Below are 11,290 nucleotides of genomic sequence, written 5' to 3'. Positions count from 1 at the left end.
GGCTCCTGATTCAAGAGGAGCCAGTCAGAGGCCTTCCCTGGCATTCTTCCATCTGGAGCTTGAAAGGAAAGTCTGCCCTTCTCAGGGCCTGGACATTAAGATATAAAAATAAAGAGCTACTGGCACTCAAGCCACCACTATACAGTGGACACCAATCTAGAATGAGAGATAATAAAGCTGATCTGCAGAAACAGACAGGAAGAGAAGACCTGGTGGTGTTGGTGTTCCCGAGATTTAGCTATTCCCTGTCCTTTCCGCAGTGTGGCTTTTTTTAACCCTTCAATATGTGAGATGCCCCAGTGTCCTTCCAGTAATGCACAAATATCTTAGTTATCTATTCCTGCATAAAAATTTACCCCAAAACTTAGTGGCTTAAAACAACAAACATTAATATCCTACAGCTTCTGTTGGTCAGGAATTGGGGAGTAGCTTAGCTGGGCGATTCTGGTTCCAGTTATAATCAAGATGTCAGCTGGGCCTGCAGTCTTCTGAAGGCTGGACTGCGGCCAAAGTGTCCACTTCCAACATGGCTCACCCACATGGCTCTTGTCTTGGCAGAAGGCCTCAGTCTCTCACCACATGGACTTCTCCTGAAGCTACTTGAGTGTCATCACAACATGGCGGCTACCTCCCCCCAGCACTAGCAGCCCAAGGGAGAAAGGAGGCACAGTGCCTTTTCTGACCTAGTCTCTGAAACTGCACACGTCACTTCCGCCCTATTCTGTTCTTCAGAAGCAGCTATGTTGAGCCTACCCTTAAGAGGAGGACTTAAGGTTCCACATGAGTAACTAGGTTACCTGTTACTTGTGTGGAATTGGGCTCCACACACGTAATGGACATGTACTTAATTTTGTGGTCTCTCTAATCTTGCTGACTACCACCTTCCTGGTGGCCTCTGAGACTCCAGTCTTAGGTGTTTCCTCACCACACCACTCAGAAGATGTCCTCTGGGGTGTCTGCTCTTTCAGAGGTGGCTTGGGCTCTCACGCACAATTCTTAAGTTTTGTACCATCTTCTCAGCTCGGATACAACTGAGTGACTCTGTTCCATGTAAGAGGCAGTTCTGACCTGGCAGGATACCAACCCCTCCCACCCCCACTGTGTAGATAGAGAACATTTTAAAACTACAAAATGGGGACAGAATATTTGAAATTTGTGCTGCCCCAAAAATCTGGGGCCAAGGTTGTTCTACCTGCATACTTCATTTCTAGGGAGGAGCCTTCAGAACTGACTGTGCCCAATGACTTCCCTGGTGGTTAGTTCCGTGAAAGACAAAGGAGGAGTTTGAGGAAGAGCAGGTTGGCAACCTCCCATTGCTGCAGTGACTGGGATGCCAAGGACTGAGAGTGGCAGTGGATGTGGTGACCTCTCAGAGAGCTCTTCGGTAGAGGTGGGGGCAGGAGGGCTGCAAGGGGGTGGCGAATCCATCAAGGCTCTCTATAAGTGACAGACATTGACCAGACTGATGTGAGCATAAAAGAACTTAGTGAAAGGATACGGGAGTGAGCACAGAATTTCTGGGAACACAGGTGAAACAGCCTCTGAAAATACGCAGGAATAAAACGGCTCTGTGGCTGGAACCCAAATCATGCTGCAGACCCAGACACTGTGACCACTACCATGGGTACAGACAACAGCTTGTAACACTGACTCTCCTGCCACCAATGCCACCCAGACCACCAGCCGCTGTCGCCCGGGCTGCTGGGGTGGACGCCCCACTGCCCCTGCTTCTCAGTGCCACTTGCTCCCAAAGTCCTGGGCAGGTCCGTGTGATTGGCGGGGTCTAGACTATCTGCCTGTGCCTTAGTTGCAAGGGAGGCTGGGAAAGCAAGCTTTTTTGGCTTCTTGGTGGGAGGAGGTGGGCTCTGCTCCCACCCAGGTGTAGAGGGTGGGGATCTTCTAACACAGGAAGAGGACCCAGATCCACGCACCTGCAAGTCCTCAGAGTCCACTCCAGGGTGTAAGAAATTGAGGGTCCGAGATCATTCTTATAAGAAGTTTGGAGGAGAAAGGAAAGAGAGTGATAAAGGAACAGCAGAAGCAAAGGATCTTCTTTCTTTCGGTGAGAGTAAGGGCCTGAGCAGTTTCACAGAGGGGAGAAATGAGACAACTTCTTCAAGAGACAAAACGCTGGCACTCCATCCTGTCTCTGTGGCAGCAGGACAGCCGCTGTCCAAGATGACACCACTTTGCATAAAAGGACACTACTTCTGAAATAAAGGAACTTGAAGCATTACTAAAGACCCTATAAAAGCTTCAGTTTTCTGTTGCCTTTAATTAACACCTAAATAGATAACATATTTTCTATAATTATAATATGGAAATGTCTATGAACAAAACAGATAAACTCTCTGGCAAATGCCTAGGGCAGAACGGTGTCAGTCAAGTTCACGGAGGTTTTCAGTAGCAGCATCTACGTAGCCAGGCGTGGTCAGTGTTTGGGGACAGAGGTGAATATCCGCAATCCGTGCATAGCTTTGATTTCTTCTTTTAGTGCCTATTAAGTAAAAGAGCAATGTCACTCTTTGTGCACTTCACATTGATTACAGAAATTCTCTGAGAGCGTTTTTATATAGGTCTACATCTGAAGGAGACTTTCCATAGGCTTCATCGAAGCAATTTTTCCTTTTTTTTTGGAAAACAATTTTTTATTTTTTTAAATCAATGATATATAACATGGCTTAAAACTCAAAGGTATAAAAAGACTCCCACCTGACACCTGTCCTCCATCCCCCCAGTTTCCACCTCATCCCAAAATACAGAACCGTTGTCGTTAGTTTTTTGTGTATTTTTGCAGACTTAAAAATACATATTCAAGCTAGTATGAATACATATTCCACCCACTACCTTTTAAAAACACCAGTGGCTAACATTTCAAATACATCGCTGTTTCCCTCAACCATCTGTTTTGGAGATCTTTCCGCATGGCGTGTCCTCATTCTTTTTTTGCATCAGCATTGTATTCCATTGTATGGATGTATTCTAACTTTTCAACCTGTCTCCTAATGATGAACTTTTAGGCTATTTTCTGTGTGTTTGCTATTTCGAGCAATGAGCAGCTGTTCTTTAAAAACCACACCAATTAGCACAAACTCCCCAATTTTACTTTAAAGCAGGAAATAAAATCACAAAGTAATTATGAGACTTGTTTAAGTCTTCAAAGTATCAGGGCCCAAATCTGAATGAGCCAGCACAGTCAAATAGATACATATCCCCTGCAGTGCCAGGAGAGAGGTTACAGGACCTCAAGGAGGCTTAGACATCTCCAAGTTAATCATCAGTACAGAGAAGGAGACAAAGTCCTTTTATATTAAGCCAGAATGTGATAATCAACATAGGGTGGACATTCTTTTTTCCAGTCTGTTCAGCAATCTCCCTTCTCTTGGGGAATAGTTCCTTTCCTACTTTAATTGTATACTTCTGGTGGGATGACCAATTGCCCAGTGCTGAGGTAGTTACGTGCCCCTGGCCCAGCATCTGACTGGCCTGGGGGTAGCACATGACCAAAACTGGGCCAATCAGAATCTCCCCTGTGATTTTTCAGAGTGGCGTCTTGTCTCTTGGGTCACTGTGCTGCAATAATGTCAGTTGGAGGTGGCTGGGGGACATGTTCCCCAGCAAGGAGAGAAAGTCCATCTCTAGTAGGAGAAAATGAGGTCAACACACAGAGTAGCTGAAAGCTGAGAGAGAGAGAGAATATGAAGGAGAGCAAGCAGATGAACTTGTTTAAGATCCTGAATCTAGATATGCCAGAAACCAGATAATTTCATTCCATGGCCCCTTTGTTTGTTATGCTAGTTTTAACTTGGTCTCTGTCACTTACAACAAAAAGAATCCTAATACACGTGGTCAGGTTTATAGAGTCAGGAGGATCCTTAGACATAATCTAGTCCTATCACCTTATTTTATAAAAAAGAAATAGATAGAGTCTACCCCTAGTCCAAAGTCAGTAAGCAAGTGAGTAGCAGAATCAGGATGTAAACCCAGGTGTCCTGAGGTCCTGGCCACACCTGGTTCCCATCGTGTTCCTGACTGGCCCTGATGCCAGGAGCTGCTGTTGTGCTGGAAGCCAATGAGCTGCTCCATCGGACTGTACCACAACCCCCTCCCTACTCCCGCCTTCTCCATATTCCCATGTAAGCCCCTCAACTCTGCAGACAAGCAGAAATGTCCTTGAAAAAAGCCTCATATCACTGCTGGGTGAAGAGCACACAGCCCCAGGGCCACTTGCTCTCTGCTTTCTGCTGGCATGAAATGCTCCCCCAGAGACTGTCCCTTGGCCATGCCTGGGCCACTGCCAGCCTCCCCTCCTTAAAGCCTCCTTGGCTGGATGAGGGCCCAGTCACACCTTCACATGACAGGCCCTGGACAGAGGAAACTCTGGGCTTTGCCCCACTTCTCCTTCCCAACGCCCTCTCCCTGCTGTGTGTGTAGCGCCCCGAGGCTCCCCACACACCCCACAGCATCTTACGGCTACAGAGGGTCTCAGCGATCACCTGGGTCACCTTACAGTTGAAGAAAACTGGGGCCCTGGTGGGAGAAGTGAATTGGCCAAAGTCCAATGGGTAATAAGATGTCGCTTGGATAGCACCTGCTGTGCCCACGGCATTATGCTGGGTGCCGAGGACACAGAGGCAAAGGTCTGGGAAAATGATGAATGAGGCAAGAGAAAGGAACACAAGTCCACACAAAACAGACCACAGGGTGGTAGTGACGGGTGCTGTCAGCCATGGGCCAGCTTGGCCCTGCTGTGGCTATCACAGGAGGGGTGTTTCCACGGCACTAGCCATTGCAGTGGGAGGAGAAGGGCCCTGTGGAGGTGGCAGCCCCAGAGCTGGACAGTGGGAGTGGAACAGGCAAGAGGGACAAGGCACCCAGCCCAGGAGTGCAACGTGAGGAAGGCTGGGAACCACGCAGGGTTCTCAGGGGAGCCTGGCCTGAGTCAAGTGTGTGCGGGGAAAGACTGAGGCAGGCCTCACAGAGCTGTAATCCTAGGCTAGGGCAGGTGGATTAGACTCTGAGCAACTGGGGACCCACTGAAGGGCTCTGAGCAGGGGAAGGAAAGGCAGAGGCACCCTTAGAGGGGGTGATGGGGCAGCAGACAGGAAAGAGGCTGGAGGAGGGGAGTGGGCAACAGGTGTTTACCAAACACCTCCATATGCCAGGTGCAATGAGGGTGGCGAGGCTCAGAGCCCACCTCCATCCAACCCAGAGGGTAACATGGTGCTCATGCCACTCCCTAGTCCACCCCTGCTGGTGCCTCCGCAGGATGGGTGGGAGCAGGGTGGGTGGAGAGGTGTTCCTGGGAGGGACACTCATCATCCTGCCTCACCGGGGCCCAGCCCAAAGCAAATGCCCAGTGAGTACTCCCAAAGAGGAGGCCAAGGAACCGTGGACACAGGAGAGGTTGGGCCACACATTGGCAGGCCCCAGAGGAAGAGAGTCCACTCCTGAGAGTGCAGCAGGCATGAGCCATGCTGGCAGGAGGTGCACCGACCCTGGGAATCAAACAGGGACTGTCTGATGAGAAGCTTGGGAGGGGATTCCAGCATCAGATGGCCATGGTGGCCTTTTCAGGGCCTTTGTGTGCTGAGAGTCCCGTTCTACAGCACCAGGATGAATGTTACTAAGCACAAGGATGTCTAGGCAAGATCAACTTCTCCCCTGGCCCAGGCCCACCAGGCCTCCCACCCCAACAGCTTGGGCATCTGGACCAGGCACCTACTCCCACTGTCACCTCACTTCTGAAGACATGACTTGCTCAGGAAGCACGGAGGTGGGAGCAGACCCTGGTGACTGCAGTCTAGTCACCCCACTGCCTTCTCCTTCACTCCCAGATCTGGCTCCTCCTGTGTCTGTCATAACCTTGATTCCCAACACCTGTCCTGAGCAGGGCAACTCTAGGTCCCAGCTCAGACTCCTACTGGCCAACAGACTTGCTCTTAAAGATGTTTCACTGTCATTCCTCCCAGGTGACTCTACCACAGCCAACATCCCCAAATTAAATCATCTGAAAGTGCCCATGATCACATCAGTACATTTAAACATAGCATTAGCACCCCAGCAATGTGCTGTGGCTGTGGAGATCTCTGTTCAAGGTGAAGGTCAGGCACAGGGAACTCCCTCCCTCCTTGGCCCACTCTGCTTCAGCCTCCTGTGAGTGCCTAGTGTTGAGACTGCATGACCCACATGTGAGATGTGGTGGTCTGGGCAAAGGACTAGATGCAGAGAGAGAGAGAACAGCAGGCAGCACCCAGCTGGGAGCATGTGTGCAGAGGACAGGGAAATCCTCAAACAGCAGTCTAGGAAACTTGAACTTGATGGGGAAGAGCCTGCAGAAGGGACTCTTGTGACCAGAGCTATGCTTTATAAAAATTAAACTACTGCACAATGTGCAAGACCTTCCAGAATGATGTCAAACACACCCACTGATGGGGCAAGGGGCAAGGGTCAAAGCTGGTATAAACAGGCCCAAGGGTCAAAGCTGGTATAAATTCCAATTAAAAGAAGCATGGATAATGTATCAGCTGGGCCTTAGTCTGGTAAAACATGACGTTCCAGGCCCCAAATGTTCTGTCCTTGGGACTGGGGCAGCTGGAACCATTCTCAATCATGCCAGGCATCAATTTACCCACCTTTAGAGCAGTCCCAAAGAAAGGCTAAAAAATCCCCTCAAATCTACAAAAACTTATTATTGAGTATGTGACAGTAACAGTAAGCATTGGTAGTGTTATACAAGGAAGTGCAAAATAACTGCTGAGCAGCTCATTTTCAGTTTAAAATAAAATTCATATCTGCCCACAATCTGATTCCAGATAGTCCCAGATTATATTTTTCTCAGGTCTCGAATCCTGCTTGCATGACTGTGGTTCTGTACTATTCTTTCCTAGGACTGACGGTAAAACACCGCCCCTGCTGGGCAGGCCTCTCAGATGCTGAAGACCAGCGGCGCAGGAGCACTGCTCCCTCTACTGACCTGATTAACCATCTGGTGCTGCTGCACAATTCTCTTCTCCTTAAATTCTTCTGATTCGATTTTAATTTCATACATTGCCCCACAGCCTCCTAAAATAAACATGGTTCAAAAGCGTTTCAATTACTAAGTTACGGCAGCCTCAGTCCCATATGTCCTTGAAGTACCAAATATTCCAATGAAGGTCTGAATATTATTCTTCAGCACAAAGGAAAGTCACTAGACTTGGAAAAGGATCATGACTTCCAGTCTGATCACACTGTCCTCCTGCCAGGCTGCCTCAATTCAAGATGTGCTCTTCCTTTTGCAAGGCAGCTGCACTACCCAGGATTATCACTTGTGGGCAGGAGAGAAATTCTCTGTGACACACAGCACAGAGAAACCTAGGGAATGTAGAGTATTTCCTTTTACTAGGCCAACAAGTGCCATGGAAGAGGGTGGGAAGGACTGAATTTCAGTGTTCCACCTTCCAAAGGACCAGCAATCAGTATTTTAAAAAATGCAACAATACACTAAAACTTGCTTTGAAAACTGTGTTTGTAATCCTATCCAAAAGGAAAGAAAGGAACAAGGAAGCATGAGAGAGCCAGGAACACACCAAACATGTTGGATGTGGAGCTGCTCGGGCTCCCGCTGGCACCTCCTGGTCTACAGCACAGCATCCAAGCTTTCCTCCCAGGCTTTTGGGGGAGAGAGCATTTTGGAGAAGCCCTCAAGGCAGAGCTGTCAAGAACCCATCCACCCCCTGCCCCAGCTTTGTCCCCATGTGGTGATGACTGATGATAAACTGCTCTAGCATTAAGCGGCACAGGCAAGAAAACGTCCCCTGCACTGTTAACACCAGGCCATCGTATGAGAAGTGCAATCGACTCAACAGGCTTTATTTTGCTTCTCTTATAATTCTTGCCAGGAGTCCCAGTTTTGGTTAAACCCCAGGTTCCTAGTCTCCATTTCCTTTCTGTACTTCATCCAGGGCCGGGCAGAGCCAGAATGGGGGTCTAGTTCCAGCTCTGCCCTGGGCCTGGGGGCTGGTACAGGGCTGGTGACAAGAGCTCAGCATTGCCTGGGGACCCCTGCAGAGCCCTCACCTGAACTACCATTCTAACACATCTCTAGATTGATTAATTTCCTATAGTTTCCAGAATAAAATCTACTTTCTAAACTTTCTCCCAAATCCTTGTAAATGTTATATTCTCAGTGAAGTCAGTGAGCCCTTGTGGCGAAGACCACGTCAGAGTGTGTAGGATTCAGGTTGACGCCTATCTGGCCGCCCATGGCTAGACTGTTCCAGTGTGTGTCTGGATAAAGGGCCTATCTGCCCCACCCAGTGGGTGCAGAAGATGGTTCCCCAGCCTGCTCCTAACATACAGCCGGCCAGAAGTGCTGAGGGGCCAGCGACTCCCTGAGAAAGGCAGGGCCTGGCTGGGGCTGGTAACTTAGGATGGAGGCTGCCCTGTGTCTTGGTTCCTGTGAGCCTCTCTGTGAGGCCCTGGCCAGGTCCTCCGGCCTCTCTGTGCTTGTCTCCTCCTGGGGAAAGTAAAGCAGTTGGAAAGTGTGCTCCAGCACTGACATTCTAGGGCGTCAGAAGAACGTGGGGAAATTAGAGGAGGGTCCATCTTGCAGTCCAAAGAAAGACTGTGGGCCTGAGCTCTGGGGCAAAAGGGACCTTGTGTGAGCTGGGTCAGGCTGGCAACCTTAAGTCCTCCCAGCTAGTCCTTGTCCCCACACGGTGTTCTGTTGATGTTTCTGAATCCCCAGCTCCACTTCATCAGGTGGGAGAGCCGAGCTCAAACCATCCAAAAGCAACATGTATAGAGAAGACACTGGTGGAAGTTCCCCCCTCCAAGCCCCTTGCCCTCTGCCCTTCCACAGGGCAAAGTCCTACCAAAGCTCCATGAAAAGGATGAGGAAACCCTACCTGAAATGTCGGTGACTTTGATAGCTGTAGCTCGAGGAAACTTTTCTTTGAGAATCTGGGTCACTTTGAGCTCCCCCTCAGTCTGGGAGGCAAACATCCGGTGGACACAGTGGAGAAAAGGAAGCTGCCACAGAACAGAGACAAGAGGGTCATGGCAGAGCAGGATGACGCCGTGGCAATGGGCTGCCACTGTGCAGGCCCCGCCTGCCACTCCCCTGCAAGGCAGGCCCCTGCCACGGCCTAGTCAGAGGGATGATGTGGTGTCAGGTGTCTGTTTAAGCTCCCCAAGATGCAGAATAAAATTCCTGGGGGTGAGGGAGATAACTGTAATTAACTCACTTTGACTATAGAGACAACAAGGCCCCAAACCTAACAGTAGATGTTTAACTCCTTCCTCGTGATAATACTGTGAGACAACACTAGGATGACAGTTTCACAGGGAGAAACTGAGGCATTAAGTAACGTGGCCATGGTTGGATCTGTTAGTAAGCTGCAGAGTCAGGAGGGGGCCTGGGCAGCCTGCCTCAGACCCACCCTGCCAGGTCCCTGTTAACCATCTACTGTGAGTGACCTCACAGTCCACTGCTCACTAATTCTCACTGGGGAGAACAGGCAGAGATCGATTAAACAACCTGGAGAAGGAACATCTTTGCATTACTTGCCAATGGCAACAACACCCCCCTTCCACGATGGCTACCATAGGGAGCCAGGGCTTCTGATGGAACACGTTTCAATGCTTAGGAGCAAGGGAGCAGAAAACCAGCCTGGCAGCCACTTGGCTGGGTTGAGCACATGCTGTAAAGGGAGACTGAAAATAGAGTATGCAGGCCTTGAATGCCAGCTAAAGATTTTGGACTTTGTTAGACTGGTAATGTGACCCCAGGTGACATGTCCTGAGCTCTTGGTACCAAAGTAACCTGCAGGAAACACAACCTCACGAAGGTAGTCAGGAAAGACGCCCAAGGAAGAGGCATTACAGAGGAAGAAGTGCCAGGCGTTGGCCCTGACTGCACGTGGGTGGCAGGTAGGAGGGAGAACACCAGGGCTAATCAGCGAATGCTGGTGCTGAAGGTACCAGCCCTTCACCCCTCAGTCCTGCCCATCCTTAGGCCTTTCTTGATGGCCAAGAGCAGGGTCCTGTGTTATAGAATGTCAGAGTACCTTTTTGAAAATGAGCTGTGCACTGGCTCTCTCCCCAACTGGTCTTAAAGGCCAGGACTGAGTCTGTTCTGTCACAGCAGGCTCCAGGGCAGGCCTTTGGAAGCACTTGGTGATGAATGAATGGATCAATGTGTGGGGAAGAACTACTCTATTGGGGGCGCGCCTACTGGGTATGGGGAAAGAAGTCTGGCAGGCAGTTAAAACGCAGGGAAGATCGGCCAGCCACTGAGAAAAAAAAAAAAAAATATGCAGGTCAGGAGAAAGGTCTGAAGTTAGACTTGCTGTGAGCCTTGGTAGCATTGCTGGGGATGGGTAGTGGTTGGGGTGGGGGTAGAGCTGCTTCTGGGGACACAACCTTGGGGGCAAAGAGAGGGTAACCAGATGGCAGGCAGAATCGGCAGTCACTGAGGGGTGAGGGTGGTTAGCACTGCAGAATCCTTGGGAAAAGCCTCTCTTGCATCTTCGCAGATCAGTGGGAAGCGGCCTATAGCGGAACAATCTGCTGACAAAACCCCCAGATGCCCGCTGTCCACGCTGAAAGTCACAGCGTGGTAGAATTCCTCTTCATGCATGGGGGAGGCAGGTTCAAAACCAGCAGGGGAGAAGGAAAATGAGAGGAAAGAGAAAGAAGTGGGTGAGATCAGGCAAAGGATGAATCAGAAGTGGGGAGAGAACAGGAGAGCGTGTGGGGAATGCTCTCTGCTGGGCTTTTACTCCGGGTTCAGAATTTGGAGAGGGTCAAGGTCAGAGGTCTGGCCGACATTTCCAGGGCCCATACCCCTCCGCAGTCCCCTGCACCCACGTCCCAACTCCGGGCTATAACTCCTAGGTCTCTGGCTCCATAAATCAACATTTCTTTTTCCTGTGCCCGCTATATTATGAATGTTCACGTGTCTGTGCCCCTGAACCTCAACGTCCACCCAGCTCAGGAGCTCCCCCAGAGCGCACCAAGGCCTGATACTTCCCCAAATGCCCGTTACCACTGAGTGAACGAATGAATGAATGAGAGAAAGAAAGGGGAGCCCTCCCCGGGACTTGCACCGGGCCCTGCGCCGCGCCCGCAGAAAGCCCATCCTCGAGCCCCGACAGCGACCAGCCCCGCGGTCCCTCCGCAGCTCCTGCCCCGGAGAGAGTAGCCCTGGGCCCCGCCCGCGCTCACCCCGCGAATCCCGCGGAGCAAAGGCGCTGCCGCGGCCGGGCTCCACGCTGCCATGCCCGGCCGACGCGGCCCGCCGCCC

General features: G+C 50.5%; 1 protein-coding gene across 2 annotated transcripts; it reads right to left on the bottom strand.

The window, feature by feature from the left end:
• Positions 1 to 2,255: 2,255 nt before the first annotated feature.
• Positions 2,256 to 11,284, bottom strand: BOLA3 (bolA family member 3). 2 transcript variants are annotated; one of them, XM_008579878.1, is made up of 4 exons: positions 11,212 to 11,284; positions 8,892 to 9,015; positions 6,977 to 7,065; positions 2,256 to 2,497 (listed from the first exon to the last, which is right to left on the bottom strand). In XM_008579878.1, exons 1-4 carry the CDS (start codon positions 11,263 to 11,265, stop codon positions 2,432 to 2,434), a joined length of 333 nt encoding a protein of 110 aa, XP_008578100.1. In that variant the 5' UTR covers positions 11,266 to 11,284; the 3' UTR covers positions 2,256 to 2,431. The 2 variants fall into 2 exon arrangements, with proteins under 2 accessions (XP_008578100.1, XP_008578101.1); XM_008579879.1 differs by lacking the exon at positions 6,977 to 7,065 and having other exon boundaries at positions 11,212 to 11,283.
• Between the last annotated feature and the right edge of the window lie 6 nt (positions 11,285 to 11,290).

Source organism: Galeopterus variegatus, unplaced genomic scaffold, assembly GCF_000696425.1.
Source record: "Galeopterus variegatus unplaced genomic scaffold, G_variegatus-3.0.2 Scaffold1973, whole genome shotgun sequence".
NCBI classification, from domain to species: domain Eukaryota; kingdom Metazoa; phylum Chordata; class Mammalia; order Dermoptera; family Cynocephalidae; genus Galeopterus; species Galeopterus variegatus.
This window is presented reverse-complemented; position numbering and strand designations above follow the sequence as displayed.